This window comes from Danio rerio, chromosome 6 (genome assembly GCF_052040795.2).
Source record: "Danio rerio strain M-AB ecotype USA chromosome 6, GRCz13ab, whole genome shotgun sequence".
Lineage (NCBI taxonomy): Eukaryota > Metazoa > Chordata > Actinopteri > Cypriniformes > Danionidae > Danio > Danio rerio.
The window spans coordinates 33,813,953-33,832,253 of NC_141026.1; the positions used below are offsets into that span (position 1 = coordinate 33,813,953).

Below are 18,301 nucleotides of genomic sequence, written 5' to 3' on the forward strand. Positions count from 1 at the left end.
ACACTGACTCAAACAGTCAGAAATCTTGTTTTCAATTTTTTCATTGGGATATTATTCATAGAATAGCTTTGATAGCACACTAACTAGTTACAACAATGTGGTGGTAATTTTTATAATAAACTTATCTTCACTATTTTTAGAGAGATGCTGCAGACACAGGTTCACATGTATACACAATCTCTCACTCATTAAGTCTTTCAAAAATGATGTATTTCCAAACTACTTCATCCGTATGTCTGATTTAAAGAGTTTAGAATGCTAGCTTTAAAGATAACAAATCGGTTACATATAAATAAAATTAGGGTAGTTTCGTGACTCCATGGTGTTCTTTAAAATCATGCAGCGCGCACTTGAGGTTTTTCAGTTACATAAAGCCTTCATACATAGAGATGAACTAATTGACTAAGTCGGAATCGCTCAGTTTTTCACATGAACGGCCATGAACAGTGATTTCATAGAGAAGACTGCGCTCACACTCACAGCCACCAAATCTAATGTTTATTTTAATATTACTTTTTTTTCGGTTTTAAATAATGTTTTATTTTTTTTAATCAGTCTCTTTTTAATAGAACAAATGTATAGATTTTTTTTTTGTATATGCTGTCAATTATAGTCTTTAGAAAGAAAATCAGAATCAGCCAAGACAATTGCAATCAGTGCATCTCTGTTTGTACATAATACAGAACAGTATGACGAACCTACAATGTAATAAAGCGATATAAAAGTACAAAAATTTTCAATTCAAAATGCTTTAATTTTTGAGCAGACTCTAAATATGGATACCTTCTCAGCACTTAATGGGACAGCTCTGTCTTAAAGGGATAGTTCACCCATAAATGAACATTTACTCACCATTTACTCACACTCTAGTATTCTAAACTTTCATGAATTTCTTTGATATTCTAAAAAATGTGGTGAATTTTTTTTTGTTTGTTGTTGCTACAGTTGAAGTCAATGGCTGTTTTTTCCATAATTCTTCAAAATGTCTTCTTTTAACCTACACAAAAGAAATATGGTTTCCGCTACATTCATTCTTCCATGGTGGGGCGCCAAACCAAAATTCATCCCACCACGGCTACATTACAGCTTTTCATTCAAAACATTCAGTCATTGTTGTTGTTTTTTTAATAGCGGGTGATAATCGCGCCAAAACGCATTAAAAGGTAAGTGAATTATAACAGCCAAACCTTTCTGTAATCGTATTAGTGCTATGTGTTGTTTAACTCTTTAAGGTAGCATGCTGACTGACTGAGAGGTGCGTGATGTGGGAGGCCAGCAAACACGATGTAGCTTTCAGTTAAGATGAACACAGTTTCCATAATTAAACTTTATCTATAGATAAAGGTCTATGATTTTGCATACAATGACTTTATCTTGCTGGAGTTTATAGCTGTTTCACTTTACTTCAGGACGTATTAATGCCACTCTGTAGGTCTATTGGAGACATTCATAAATATTTCTAGCAAATCCATAAAATGTTGAAGACATACTTGTTACATAAATACACTAATTTGCACTTCAACAGCATTTATTTGAGAGCGCTCAAGAAGATCTGCGCTTGAGCAGCGTATATTTGAGGGGGCGTGGAAGTTTTGTGCACGAGCAGAGGAAATCAGCGTGGAAGTAAAGAGATTCACATGCGCGTATTACATGAATGCGATCTCGACTCATGACATTTGTTCATTTGTCATTGAAATAATGCCATAGGTACATGGCAGATTTGTGTAAAAGGCCTGCTGCCACAGCTGGAAAAAATCCTAGAGGAAACACTGAACTCAAACAGGTGTAGAAGAAACAGGTTTAGAAGAATTAGTGAGGGAGGACATGATAACAGGTGATCTATACCTTCCCAAGACCAATAAATTGGTATTTCATGTCAAACTACCGGAGAGATAAGTGAAACTAAATTGCCAGTCCATGCAAATTGTGCTATACAAATAAACCTAACATTCCTCACACTATTTAAAGAGCAGCTATAATCCCCCTTTTTTGCAAGATGTAAAATGTGTTAGTAAGACCAGCAGGGGGGTGCTCAACCTGCGCTCTGTGTGGGTCCTAATGCCCTAGTATATTGATGTGGACTCTATACTGCTTAGTAAATGGCATCTTTCGGATGAGATGTTAAACCGAGGTCCTAACTGTAAGTGGTGTTTAAAAATGCCAGGATGTCCTTCGAAAAAGAGTAGGGGTTTACCCCGGCATTCAGTCCAAATTTGCCCAGTGGCCTCAGTTCATCATGGCCTCCTACCCATCCCCATATAATAACTGGCTTTATCAGTCTGTCTGCTTTCCACCAATCAGCTGGGGTGTGGTTTGCAGTCTGGCACAATATGGCTGCCAAAAATGTGTTAAGCACTTTGAGTGTACAGAAAAGCTCTAAATAAAGTTATTATTCTTATTATTTTAAAATATAAAATGATTATTATTATTACTAAATATTAAATTATTATTATTTATTCATTTTCTTTTCGGCTTAGTCATTAAAAAATATAAAATTATTATTAATATTAATATTATTATTATAAAATAAGTCTCTGACATCCCTAGATTGTGTATGTGAAGTTTCAGCTAAAAAATACCACACAAATAATGTTTTATAACTCTTTGAAATTGCCCTTTTAAGCATTGATCCAAATTGTGCTGCTTCAGCGACTGTGGCTTTAAATTCAAATGAGATTGTGCTCTTTTTAAAAGAGGTGAGCTACATTAGCATAATGGAAGATTCAAAACAAAACTAGTGTTCTTTCTGTGAAAAACTGAAAATGTGAAGTGTGTAAGGCAGAATATGGAGACTAGTGTTCATTTGAGCATCCTAAAACTCCACGATTATAATCCTCTTAGTCACTGACATCATTTTCGGCAGGTGAGAATTCAACCATCAGACGGCTGCTTCTCACTCAGGGCTGTTTATGCTAATAAGGGAGAGATCATCACTAATGAGTGGAAATTTCCCTGTCTGATGACATACACAAAAGGAGAATGTCAAACAAAAGGTTTCTGCAGATTTTTTTTGTTATCAAGTGTGATTATAAAAAAATAGAATTAATTAATTTTAACCATTAGAGGCTGGAAATATTAACACACTGCTGCCGCACAACTGTGTTTAAACCACTTATAAGAGTGATTTTTTTTTTCCCCTTTAATGAACAGAAAATGTATTAAAATCAAAATGGAAAAGATATAAACTTCCACAGCGTGACAATTATAATCAGTAAATAAATATGTTGGCATTTCCACATTCACAGTATTTAGCTGCTATACTGTTTTTAAATTACTCACTATGTATCACTATGAACTGTGTCCGCCTATGAAATGTATCGGCCAGTGGGAAACACTGGAATAACTCATTTTGAAATAGTTTCCGGCAAGTATTGAAGAGCAAAAGTAAGGCTGGAGTCTGATCCTTGACACCGGAGCCTCTACTGGAGAGCTGGCAGGAGGTGACAAGCCCCGAGCGGCTGGAGGATGAGATCATCACGGCGTTTCACCTTTATCCCTGGATACTGCTAATTAGAGCATGTGGGAATGTTTGCCATGCTGCCAGGGGTTTTGGGCACTGACGACATTTAGCAGGCCGGAATCCCATCATTACATGAAGGTGCAGGTCGATAATCAGCCTTAGGTTTAGCACTGGACTGTTCAAATATGTGTGAAATTTGTGGCTGTAATAAGAGTAATCGTGCAGCTGAGACTTTATCCGACTGTGGCCACATGCGACTTCACTTTGGGCTTGATTTATATAAAATATCATTATTTATTTGGCATTTACTAGTGCTTCAGTTGATGTATTTCTCCAAGTGCTGGAAATTTATACCTTTATCTTACTTATAATATTGAAAATTGTTTTCAAATTACTTTCGTTTTAAACACTTACTAATAAATGACTAAAACCAGAAGCTGTTTGTTCATATTATTTAATTCCCCCGAGCTAGCATGAGCTGTTGCAAAAATGGTATTTATTATTGTACATACAGTATATTATTGAGGAAAAATAAATACTTTGACAAATTACTGTTAGGTAATGTTAAATAATGCATTAGTAATGTTATCTAATGTACAATAACTATCCAGTGTTATGATTTATCATTAAGATGTGCACAGATATATTTAAAACATTTCCTTTTAATGTTGCATATTTCATGTTTGGGTAGTTTTTAACTCAACTAGATTATACATTTGAACAAGACATTCGCATCAGAATAAACTAAACCTATATTAGTTATTGAAATAGCTCTATTTACGATTGTAGAGTTTAGCCCTGAGCAATGTTCCTATCAAGCAGTCGTTTCTCCTGAATTTCAAAGGAAGAGGTGACTGACTGTTACAAAAATATTGTTCCAGGATCAACAAAGAGCATTAATCCAGGAACACGTCCTACTTGGCTACATGTTTAGTGCAACTCAGAATAGATTTGACCTCTGATGTACCCTGAAGCAAAAGAGCTTTGATCAACGGTGGATTTTCATATTGTCATGAAGCCAAATGATGCTACAATTTTTAACTCGGCTGCTCAGAAAATATTTCTAATAACTAAATAAAAAATAAAAGTGAAAAATAGATACTGTATTTGAGCTACATTTCAAAGCACCTTGACAGCTTTAAAATGTGAGAATGCTGACCATTTGGACAGGTTTGCGACTAAAACTTTGCACAGAATATTTGTTCCACCACGACAACATTTAGAGAGAATTGATGCATTCATAAGAGAAAATTATCATAATTACAGTAGCTGAAAGACTGAACAATTTCTAAACATTCCCAAGGTAAAATACTAAAATGATCCCACATTATGAACAGAACTCAACATACTAAACGGTTGTATGTTGGGACAGTAAACAGTTTACTCAAAAAATAATAATAAATTGTGCATTTATTTGCCCTCCACACATACAGTCCAAAGCTCTGAGTTTTTTCAACACATGATATTTTGAAAGCTGTTGGTAACAAGTGGACGCTACCCACTGACTATTGTATTTCAGCTGTACTCCACTGGTTACCAGCGTTCTCTATTTTGATTTAATAGAAAAAAAGCATACAGTTATACAGAATTAAATTAAATTGAAGGTAAGTAAATGGTGAGCAGAATTTAATTTAAGGCGGTCTATCCCTAAAACTGACATTGCAAATCTCTACCATATTTAATAAGTATGGATATGTTACAATGTGCTGTTTGTTTACATTTGTAAGGTCTGAAGGAGTGGAAATGCTGACGACAGACCAGTGAATTTGCAGATCTTGTTATTTAAAATGTTTAGATAAATTCTACAGCATAACATACAGTACATTCATAAGCAGCAAATTTTAAGCTATATAAATTAACTCCAAAGCTTATTCCAATGTAACTAATAGTGTAATGTTATTTCCACGCATTTCCTGGGATGACTAAATCCTATAATCTTAAGTTAAATCAAACTATTTGCATACGTTTGAGTGAATAAGCATTTTCTGCTGTAATTTGGAAACTGTACTTTTAATTCTCAAATAATGGAAGACCCATTTACTTAATTCCAAAACATTTTTATCCTCAAAAATGTATTACCATATGTTAGACTTTTCTGCATTGATGACAGTGACAAGCTTGGCTTGTTTTTAGAAATCACCTGGAGCTTACAAACTGTGAAAATTCCAGTTGATTTTGACAGCACTTTATGATGTATCAGATCATTATCGTAAAGCATGGAGTGACGTTAAAATAATATTAGCGTTTATTTAAATATATATTAACATTATAAAGTTAAAATTCAATCTGGAATCTAAAACGCACCTGCTCGTTTGATTCAATATTGAACACAGAACAGAAATAGAACACATCAGCACTGTGACAGATTGTGCAAACTCAAATAACCTCAAAGCTACACTTTCCTTTAAAGGAACAGGCATAGTTTTTGTAAGTTCGATTGCTGAGACCTTTTGCCATGATAGAACAATTCTCCCTAAGTGCTCATTCACCACACCAGGAAATTAACATCTCAGGTGCTTTAAGTAGGCAAATGTGTGGTGGGTTTTTTCAAGAGGTCTGGATTCTGATGGCTGAGATGGAAGAGAACCATTAGAAACATGAGAGCAGTCGGATGGCTGAAGGAGGCCAATTACCTGTTCCTTTGTTCCGGTCCACAAAACAGTATTTCAGCTCATACTCGCGCAGAATTTCATGGACCTCCTGGAAAGAACACAAAAAAGAGAGGAAAAAGTTAGCTAATTAATTCTGCAAAGTACTGTATGTAGCAATATATAATAGTATAAAGTACAACTTCTTTTTGTTATACAAATTAAATACTATAGTTAGTTCCTTAAATGTGTACGGCAGAGCATTGTTCCTGTTTCATTAATTGACAAGTAAATAGTGTGAAGCCAGAGACAATAGCTATGTTTCCATCTACCTAATTTTTATGTGCACTTTAATCTAAAGATATAAAAAACATAAATGGTAATGCCAAGATGCTCATAATTTTTAAAAATGTGCATAAGTTTTAATAAACTTTTTATCTGTGAAAACAATTTGCATAATCTACATTGATCATCAATGTAATTTCCGTTTTAACAATTCATGTGTTAAAAAATGGGCATGATGGGATGGCACTAATGAACAAATTAGCTGATCAATCACCTTGCAAATATGTAATGTTATTTTTGGTCATTCTAAAACCCTTGGCTAAAGTCCGCCATCAAAGTGATGGTTGGTAATGATTTTATTCTCCTTTGGCTGGATGAAACAGTGCTGTTTTTGCTAAAGTTTTATGCAATAATCCAGCTTTTTTCAATAGGTCTAATTTGGATCTCTGGATGTAGACATAACTAATGTTGTGAATAAGCAATATACTTGACTAATAGAATACAACATTACTACTATAACAGTATTTATTCATTCATTCATTCATTCATTTTATTGTCAGCTTAGTCCCTTTATTAATCCTGGGTCGCCACAGCGGAATGAACCGCCAACCCATCCAGCAAGGTTTTACGCAGCGGATGCCCTTCCAGCTGCAACCCATCTCTGGGAAACATCCGCACACACACTCATACACTACGGACAATTTAGCCTACCCAATTCACCTGTACTGCATGTCTTTGGACTGTGGGGGAAACCGGAGCACCCGGAGGAAACCCACGCGAATGCAGGGAGAACATGCAAACTCCACACAGAAACGCCAACTGAGCCGAGGCTCGAACCAGCAACCCAGCAACCTTCTTGCTGTGAGGCGACAGCACTACCTACTGCGCCACTGCTTCGCCTATAACAGCATTATTGTACGAAAATAATAGAATGATACTATACTATATTACTAATATACTATTGTTATTTTCTCAATATGCAGACAGTATACAATTAATTGTACTTTTCTAATAAAATACTAACACATTACTAAAATACACTACATTATGTCTTTTGAGACACTGCTACATAAAATCTTTAAAAACCATCTATTTTACCCATTTTTAAGGTTTAAGTCTTATGTTTCTCCAGAATGGTGACGGAGTGGCGCAGTAGGTAGTGCTGTCACCTCACAGCAAGAAGGTCGCAGGTTCGAGCCTTGGCTGGGTCGGTTGGCGTTTATGTGTGGAGTTTGCATGTTCTCCCTGTGTTCGCGTGGGTTTCCTCTGGGTGCTTCGGTTTCCCCCACAGTCCAAAGACATGTGGTATAGGTGAATTGGATATGCTAAATTGTCCGTAGTGGGAATGAGTGTGTGTGGATGTTTCCCAGAGATGGGTTGCGGCTGAAAGAGCATCTGCTGCGTAAAAAATGTGCTGGATAAGTTGGCAGTTCATTCCTCTGTGGTGATCCCGGATTACTAAAGGGACTAAACTGAAAAGAAAATTAATGAATGTCTCCAGAATGTCTTTAAAGTTTCAGCTCAAAACACCCATCAGATTATTTATTATACCTTTCAGAATATTGAAATTTTCTACTCTGAACACAATGGAGCTGTTTTTGTGCCTTTAATGAAAATGAGCAAGTTTTACCCGCTCACCGTTCCCACGTGCCTGTCAGAGTGTGCCTCAATCCCCCGCTGCGTCAGATAAACAGCACAGTGACAGACATGAAGGAAGCAGATCTCTACAGAAATACTACAGTAAGAACTTTCCCAATGATTATTTGATGTATTTGTTGTGAAGTTAATACAAGCCTTTCTGCAATGAGTCACACACAATGTCGCTACAAAGTTCATGCACACACACCCCCATAGACACACGGACACACATACACACAGCATGCGTGTTTAACTTTGCACTCTTTTTGCACAGCAAATGTGACAGGATACACGTTAATATACCCTGCTGTACAGATATCCGTTATGCTAATGCACAAACTAATCTGATTTACCATCCACAAAAGAGGATTGAAGCGTCTTTTTTTATAATTGTACGGACACTATGCGGCTGTGGTGATGAATCACGGCAATTTTACCATCCTTATTACAAACATGCACTGTTTTAAACTTGTAAAACTCATTCTTGAGGTGCAGATGATCACAGGGAGCTGAAAAGATCTTTTAATCCCAGTTGTTTTGCGCACGTCCTCTCTTGTTGGTACGATTATACACGTTACTACAGAGACATGTTAATATGCGGCTGTCAATCAATTTAGTGGGCGGAAAATTCGAACTCCTATTTCTCGTTGTGGTGAGCCTCAAAATGAGAGGGAAATGGATCCTGTTTTAACAACAGGAAATTAAAAAAACTAGACTAGTTGTCTTTATATCACCTCAATATGACTGTGGACACACAATACCTGCACACACCTCTGTCCAAAAGGCTTACAAAAATGATGGTGCCCTTTAGGAAAAATATGTATATGCTCAACTTTATTTGCTAAACCTGTTCAACTGCTTAATAACACAAATACCCTGTACATGGCAGTAACTTAATGCTTTTAGGCATGGAAACATAGTCAAGATGATCTGCTATAGTTTCAACTGAGTGTCAGAATGGGGAAGAGAGGTGATTTAAGTGACTTTGGACATGGCAACTGTCTTATTGACAGGCATGCTGCCATAGTAACCATATTTCTATTTCCAGTAGGTTAATGCACAAAGTCACAAAGCCCACATCATCCCAAAATCACGAATCATGTAAATATGGACTGAAATCTCCCCAACGTGTACTTAATAAAGTGGCTATTAAGTTTAAAGGCTAATAATAGGGATCTGAACAGACACATAACTCTCTCAACAAAAAGATAACTTTATAGGGCAATAACTTCTCTGACATGCACATACATATAATACATAGCTGATTTCAAGATGATTTCATTTGTGTGAGGATTCAGGAGGAAAGAATGTTGGCATTTTATGTGAGAAATGTTGCAGTTGGCCTCCAGCCATCGTTTAGAGAGGGAAAAAAATGGACACCAATAATGTCTCTTTCAAGAAGGTTTCTTTATTTTCTACATAAATTTGACTAAAGGTGTATTAATACATGTATTGAAAATTTTTAAACACAATAAATTATCAGATGTTAATCTATCATAAATCCACTGATCATACAGATAAATGGATCACTATATAAACAAATGATCCTTTTCCATTATGAAAATCAATACAATGAAGGTCTGGCCTTGAAAATAAAGGTTTACAACCATAGTCATGCAAAGAAACACTGTCTGCTGTTTTCCATCAGATAAACACACACACTTTCTCATAAATCTCTTCCTCTTCCCTTTTATGCACACAGCAGGCCCTGCTGTCACATCTCCAACGTGTGCTAAGAGAGATAAACCAGAGGTGCCCACATTGTCTTTGTGTGTGTGTTTTTTTTTCTAGCTGGTCATAAGGAACATCCAGAAGGACACACTTGAATTATGACAATGGGACTTCTGAATTCAGCAGGAGACATGACACACTGTAACAGTATGAGGCTGTTAATGTGTACTGTGCAGATTTGCTCGTCGCTGTGAGATGTACTTTCATGCAATGCTGGCAGTCTATGAAACATTCAAAGATTTTCAGAGGACCTAAAACTGAGATTTTCATGAAGACTTTAAATATGTTTATTCTTTCATTCATTTTCTTTTTGGTTTATTCCTTTTATTCATCAAGGATCACCAAAGCAGAATGAACCACCAACTTATCCAGCATATGTTTTACACAGCTGATGCCCTTCCAGCTGCAACCCAGTACTGGGAATCACCTATGCACTCTCATTCACACTCACACACATACAATACAGGCGATTTAGCTTACCCAATTCACCTTTGTGCACATGTCTTTGAACTGTGGTGGAAACCGGGGCACCCGGAGGAAGCTCACACGAATACGGGGAGAACTTGCAAACTCCACACAGAAAAAAACAACTGACCCAGCTGTGACTTAAACCAGCAACCTTCTTGCTGTGAGGTGACATTACTAACCACTGAGCCATAATGTCGCCCCCATAAAGACATTAGGTGAAATTAAGTAAAGTGTTCATGTAGGTTTCCCCCCGGTTTCTCCGGTTTCCTCCCACAGTCCAAAAACATGTGTCATTAGTAGATTGATCAATCTAAATTAGCACTATAGTCGAGTTCTTAACTAGAAGCATTTTACTATTTAGCAATTTATAATCTGTGATCAGCTCTAAATGGGGGGCTTCCTGCGATCTACCTGAGCTTAAACTCCCCTCTCGCTCTGCAAAAGGGGGGCCCAGGCTCAAGGATCTTATGAGCTCAGGGCTCTCTCCTGGGACAGCATGCCAAACTCGATTTATAATCAATCATCAGCTAAGAGTGAACTGCTGAAGTTAATTTATTAACTTCATTAATAAATTAATTTTTAATTTTTTATAAATTAAAGTTGGTTAAACGTAAAACAATTAAGCTACCCCCCCCCTCAAAAAAACTCAAAATTATGTTGTTTCAGCTTTTGTTTCAGCTTATTTTAAAAAAATAGTTTGAACAACAGCAAACATCTTTTTTGAGTGCAAAAAGAAACTAAAGCAGGTTAATAATGATTGATTTTAAATAAATAATAAATTAATTTAGTATTTAAATCTACATGAATTACCATTTAAATTCAAAACACAATTATATTTCTCAATACGTCTGAAAACCAAATAAAAACCTGAAGAGATCCCAGCTATACACTCTTAATCTGCTATATGTAGCCTATATATTTTTTCAGCTTACTGCACAGTCCTTTAGAAAAACACTTTGTCTGATTCCCTTTCTTTGCCATTTCAAAGAGCAGTATGTGCCCTCTCTCTCCCTACTCAGTCAACTTTCTTGACAATACAATATGCATCAGTTATGGTGCTCTCTTAACACACAGCGCATTACACATGCACGGTAATGGCCCATAAATGGCCAGAAAGCCTGAGTGAGCATCCAGACACCATTAGATATGGATCACAATGTCAGGACCAGCATCAGCCTGCTATGATTCAACTGAACATCTGGGATGAAGGCTAACAGAAGGGGGGGGTTACTGCGCACGATTAATGTCTCTGCGCCTTCACCAAAGAAAGCAGAGATCATGCTGCATGTGACTTAATCAAATGCTTCAGAGACAGTCTGGGTTAACAAGGGGATTAGAAAACTAACAGCAAACTTAAAACTAAAAGAAAGAGCAATTTATCCGAGAGTATTATTATGCTTACTTGATAATCGATCTGTAATGCTGAGAACTCAAGGCTGCTTTATTGTCTCTGGGAAACATGGCCAGATGAGATGTGTTTTCTGAATGTGTTGGAAAGCTGTGACATTGATGAACGCTGCAGACTACTATACATCCCTATGTGTCTTTTTTTAATCTGCAGTGTGTAGAGCAAATTGTGAATTTGTCATTACCATTCAATAAGATCGCTATACTCCACCCTTTTGATTACTGTTGCTAGTACTAGACAGACAGACAGACAGACAGACAGACAGACAGACAGACAGACAGACAGACAGACAGACAGACAGACAGACAGACAGACAGACAGACAGACAGACAGACAGACAGACAGACAGACAGACAGATAGATAGATAGATAGATAGATAGATAGATAGATAGATAGATAGATAGATAGATAGATAGATAGATAGATATAGACAGACATATGTATTACAGTTATGATCTTAATAAAAAACATTTGTAAAAAATACATTTTGATACATTTTTCTTACAATATTTCTAAATTCTATATAATAACCACTGCAAAATATTCCACAACATATTTTAAATTCTGCTAACATTACCTCATGACTTGACAAAATAGGCCAGTCTGTCAGAAAGGTGGCAGGGAATTAGCTTTTTACAGCACGTCTCGTATTATGTCTTCTTGAGGTTACATCCATAAATATGATGAGCACTGTGTAAATGCATAGTACAGTTTCCTGCTACTGACAACAGGATCCAGCAGTCTTAACAGGGATGAACGAAGAAACCTGATACACTTTCGAAATGAAAATGAACTTTGAAAAAGTTCACATGGCAGCAATCCGATGCATTTAGACATGTAGACATGGTCAAGATGGTCTACTGTAGTTCAAACTGAGCATCAGATGGAGAAAAAAAGATGATTTAAGTGACTTTAAACATGGCATGGTTGTTGATGCCAGATGGGCTGGTCTGAGTACTTCAGAAACTGCTGATCTACTGGGATTTTCACACACAATGATCTCTAGAGTTTACAGAGAATGGTCTGAAAAAGAGAAAATATCCAGTAAGCGGCAGTTCTGTGGCCGCAAATGCCTTGATGCTAGGGTTCAGAGGAGAATGGCCAGACTGGTTCAAGTTGATAGAAAGACAACTGTAACTTAAATAATCACTCGGTACAACCCAAGGTATGCAGAAGAGCATCTCTGAATGCACAACACGTTCAACCTTTAAGGCTGATGGGCTACAGCAGAAGAAAACCACACCAGGTGACACTCCTGTCAGCTAAGAACAGAAAACTGAGGCTACAAATTCGCACAGACTCACCAAAATTGGACAATAGAAGATTGGAAAAACGTAAAAAAAATGTCTTAATTTCTGCTGCAACATTTGGATGGTAGGGTCAGATTTTGGCGTCAACAACATGAAAGCATAGATCAGTCCTGCCTTGTATCAGCAGTTCAGGCTGGTGGTGTAATGGTGTGAAGAATATTTTTTGGCACACTTTGGGCCTATTAGTACCAACTGAGCATCGTGTCAACACCACAGCCTACCTGAGTACTGTTGCTGACCATGTCCATCCCTTTATGACCAAAGTGTACTCATCTTCTGATGGCTACTTCCAGCAGGATAACGCCCATTCTAAGACTGATTTCTTGAACATAATAATGAGTTCTCAGTACTCAAATGGCCTCCAGTCACCAGAACTCAATCCAATAGACCACCTTTGGGATGTGGTGGAATGGGAGATTCGCACCATGGATGTGCAGCTGACAAAACTGCAGCAACTGCATGATGCTATCATGTCAATATGACCCAAAATATGTGCAACAAAGGATAAAGGCAGTTCTGAATGCAAAAAAAAGGGTCCAACTCTGTACTAGTAAAGTGTACCTAATAAAGTGGCCGGTGAGTGTATGGCATATTTTCAATAAGTGAAATCGAAATATGAACTTGTATGTCATACGTAAGTTGCATATATTTTCATTGATCAGCTTTCTATTAAGCAAATCAATATCTTGCTAGTTGAATGTTTAAATGGATAAGTCAAACATAAAGACAACTGCAGTGACATTGCGTCTTTATTGTCAGATCACCCAATCATCAGTCTGTGAGATCACTGATAGACGATATTTATAGACGAAGGGTTTTAAATTGACTTTGGTTTATTTGCTTATTTGCTTATTCAAAGGATCACTAATTTAAATAATGCATGTTTGAGAAAGAAATGTGTGTTGTTGTAACAAGACAATGCAATGTCTATTTGTATTATATGTTCTTGGCTTTTTACCTTGGGGTTTACCATCAATTTACCTTGAATATACTAGCATAAAATACAATTTTCAATTAAACTCAAACCTAAAGTTTTTCTTATAGGAAATGATGACAAATAAATATTGTTAAAACAATAAAAGATAATTTTAAAACAAAAAACCTCAATATATGAGAGTATCTGTTTACAATTGCCTATACCACACTAGCGAGCTGTCACTGGGGTGTTACCTTTTCAAACGGTACAAATTTGTATGTAAAAGGGCCATAATAATACCACATTAGTACCTAAAAAGTACAAAAGTGTTCCTCTTAAAATCTTTAGGTACTACTATATACTTTTGAGGTACCAATATGGACCCTTTGAGTACAAATGTGTACCTTTTTAAAAGGTACCACCCCAGTGACAACTCACGTACCTTTATTTCTGAGAGTGCAGTAAAGCAATATAAGTACTAAAAAACCTTCAGCTTACATTGAATCTCACTAAATTACCAATAGGAACATGGATGACTTTGACTGTATTTTTAATTGTTTTGAATCCGACCACACAGGAAGGTCAGAGAATGAAAAAACACTGATACATGAAAACTCCTATCAGATACAGAGCTGGCTTTGCTCTGTGGTGTCCTGAGTTCGCAGCCAAGGTGATGAGAGGTCAGGACAGAACAGAGGGAAACTGATACCAGACAGGAACTAATCTTCACGAGAACAAAAAAGACAAAACAATTTCTAGCCAGTTACACTAGGTAAACAGTATACAGTGACCTCTTAGTGACTACAAGGTATATGTGTTCCAATTTTGAACTTACTTAGTTACTTACATGTCTTGTATGGTATATGAATCACACTCCACCAATGTATTAAAAGTATTAAAAATGTATTACATAAACCTTTAATAAAAATTTTAATAAAATCATTATAAAACTTTACTAAACATTGAATGATAATAATAACATATACAGCTGAAGGCAAAATTATTAGCGATCCTGTGAAATTTTAATTCTTAAAAAAAAAATCCAAGTGCTGTTTAAGGGAGAGTTTTCCAAACATGTTTAAATCTAATCGTTTTATTAACTAATTTCTAATGGCTAATTACTTTTGTCTTTGCCATACTGACTGTACAGAATATTTTACTAGTCATTTTGCAACATACTAGTATTCCGTGCAATTTAAAGGCTCAACTATGCAAATTAGGGTAACTATGGGTTAGGTTAATAAGGTAAATCATTGGATAACAGTGATTTGTTCTGTAGCCAATCAAAAAAATGTAAGGTGTTAATAATATTGACCATAAAATTATTAAAAATTACTTTTATTTCAACCAAACTAAAAGAAACAATATTTTTTCAGGAAGGAAAAATATTATAGTAAATACTGTGAAAGTGTGAAAATTTCCTTGCTCCATTAAACAGCAAATATTTGAGAAAGTATTACAATTTTCACATGAGGGTTAACAATTTAGCCTTCTACTGTATATCACATATCTGGTTATAATATAATAAATACATAATATGAATAGCATACAACATGGTTTTCCTCTTAAATCACTGATCCAATCTGCAAGTGAGCATGCTGTTCTGAGCATTCATCATGAGTATAACATGCTTTTCAATACTCCCGCTGAACATCTGCTACTGACACCCAAACCAACAACAAACCTGTGGAACAGCAGACAGAACTCAACGCTGGGGAGGGATGAGATTGCCCAAAATATGAAGCACAGATGTCACCTGACAAAGAACCAATCAACAGAGTTCATTCCTGACATTTCTCCTACCCCAACCTGCGACCGACCTGCTCCTAAATTATTCAGAGTAAGGAGCGGAGTGATTGTGTATGTATGAATGAGGGACACAGACAGAAAGAGAGAGAGAGCTGCTTTGCCTGACATGTGTTCTCAGTGATAAGCCGCTAGCCTGTGACCTGATCACAGCAGCCGTGTGCACCTGACACTCCTCTCCAAACTGTTACTCACTGTCCGCTGTTTAAGGTTAGAGGTGCTCGTGATACAACGCTAACTGAAATCAATAGCCAAAACAAATAATAACACAGCAATCTTAAAGCACAAGATATTCCTGTCTAACATGACAATGCATGTAATGTCATATACAGAAGGCGATCAGATTTTAACCACATTCATCTCCGCCTGGAGCAGGGGAAATATTACACCTCTCTCTAGGACCCAGGTATCCAACATGTTTACTGACATTAATAATATGGGAAAACTGTAGGAAATGCCAACGGCAGCCGCCAGTTCAGCTCGTTGAATATGAAAATCTCCCACTCAAGAGTTCAGCTCACCGCTGTGCTGTTCTCCCTGCCTGAACGCCCTCAGCCGGATCTCAGTCGTCTGTCTGTCTACAAAAGCAAACATACCTCCAGACAACATCTAACCACAACCTGGCAAATAAGAGCCATTACATCTCCTTTATTTGAAAAAGTTTCAGTCTGAATTAAATATCTCAACAGTTTTAATAAACTATGGCAGAGCAGGCTATATGAGCACATTCATTGCATAAAACTGAACATGCATGAAAAATAAGAATAATTATACGCTAATACATAAAGGTTCAAAGAGTTTCTAGATGTAATAGTACGCCAAAGAATCTTTTAAGTAAAAGCCATTTTTCAGTGTAAAGAACAATTGCATAACCTATAAGCTTTTCAACTTAGAGGAACCTTTCGTGGAGTCTCCGTGCATATCAGAGGTTCTTCGTGGAATCATCGGTGTCAATAAAGAACGTGTATTTTTAAGAGCGATGCGTTTTTAAGTGAATGATAACGTAGCGAAGTCCAGAATATTGTCACGTTATGTTTTAAGTTAACGAAGCCGTAATTAAGTAGAATTCGTGGAATTGTAAAGACACATGAGGCAAAAGGCTGATAAACAGTGAACCGGAGACGGCGAGCAGCTCGTTTGTCAACGGAACTCGGCTGCACAGACGGAGCGCGCGAGTTCATTGAGCGGTGCCGTCGGGCTGTTATTTTACTGCATATTTTCCGCTTATTTGTTTTCGTTCCACTCCAGTGGTGCTTCAACAACAGAAATGTCTTGTTGTTTTAAGGCAGATAACGTTGTGGGACGCGCGCAAACATTTGGATGAACGTAAAAGTTCCGCTGCTCTTCTAATTCATGAATCTACGTCAAGGTCACTTAAATTGGACCGTTTAAGTTTATTTGACGCATATTATGCGTAATTCAGGCTAACAATTGCTATCAGTCAACTTTGTAGTAACTTGCGAGTGTACGCTCTTTTATTTATTTTGGCTACAGCAAATGGTTAAACGTGTTCCTTTAAGAGTTACACTTGTTTCAAACACATGCAATAATAAAAACCATGTATGTATATTGACTTGATAAAACATCTAACAAACATTATTTTACGCGAAAATCACTTAAAACCCGTTTCTTGTGCGCGGGAACTAGTGACCAGGTTAAGTTTCACCTGTCAGGCTGATGTATGTAAATCTCTCTACCTGGTTGGTTGTGTCCTGTGGCAGGTTCTTAATAAGGATCTTCCTCCTGTTGCTCAGCTCTCTGCGAGTTTTCTCCAGCCGCTTCTCGATCTCCTCGGGCTCGAGCTCCGGTAGGTCTCTGAGGATGGTGGTCCCCTCGGATGCTGCGTCCTCCTCATGTCGGCTCACGGGGCTGTCGGACTCCGGGTGAGGTGAATTGTCCCGCTTTATCCCGTGCACGCTCGGCGGCTGGATGGATGAAGCGGCCGCCATTTTGAAGCGCTCAGTGGAAAGTGAGTCGGAGAGAGCGGATAGGTGGGCGTCTGTGCTTTGAGTCAAACCCATCGACGGCACTCTTGGAAGTAAGTATGGATAAGCCCAGCACAGTACAGCTGGCGACCTCCACCGATGGAAAACTAAACCATTCTGACTGTCTGTCTCTTGTACCCCCCTCCTTATCAGGACAGTCCTCCTTAATGTATTATTGTGTAAAATAACGACCAGCCTGGCAAACGAAAATGTAGACTAATAAAACAATAGCAAATATAATGATAATAATAATAATAATAATAATAATAAATATTGTTATTATAATAATAATAATAATAATAATTATTATTATTATTATTATTATTATTATTATTATTATTATTATCATCATCATCATTAGATAAATAGTTTTATTTAAATATTGTATTAATAGCTGTACTTATAGCTATTACATACAATACATATAGCTATGTAATTATTATGCAAATCGTCATTTAACCCTTACAAAAAATTTACCATTTTACTACAAATTAGACTTTTTTTATTTGTAGTAAAACCATTGTAAAACACTATTTACTAATGGTTATTCTATCGATAGTTTATGGGTAGTACAACAGTGGTGATACAAATAATAACTGGTAGACATATGCAAAAATATATATATTTAAGTTTCTCATACCCTTAACTCATTTTTATGGAGAGGGTAGAGATCATGACCTATTCTGCAGCCAGCCAGCAGAGGGC

At 36.8% G+C, this 18,301-nt stretch overlaps 1 protein-coding gene across 3 annotated transcripts in view; it reads right to left on the bottom strand.

The window, feature by feature from the left end:
- Positions 1 to 17,715, bottom strand: part of raver2 (ribonucleoprotein, PTB-binding 2) — a 136,770-nt gene extending 119,055 nt beyond the window's left edge. For all 3 annotated transcript variants that reach the window (XR_015493770.1, XR_015493771.1, XM_087257472.1), the window contains exons 1-2: positions 17,309 to 17,715; positions 6,094 to 6,160 (exon numbers count right to left, since the gene is read on the bottom strand). Coding sequence is in view for 1 of the 3 variants with exons in the window: in XM_087257472.1 (XP_087113598.1) it covers positions 6,094 to 6,160; positions 17,309 to 17,632 (391 nt within the window). In the remaining 2 variants the exon portion in view is untranslated. The remainder of the gene's footprint in view (positions 1 to 6,093; positions 6,161 to 17,308) is intronic.
- Between the last annotated feature and the right edge of the window lie 586 nt (positions 17,716 to 18,301).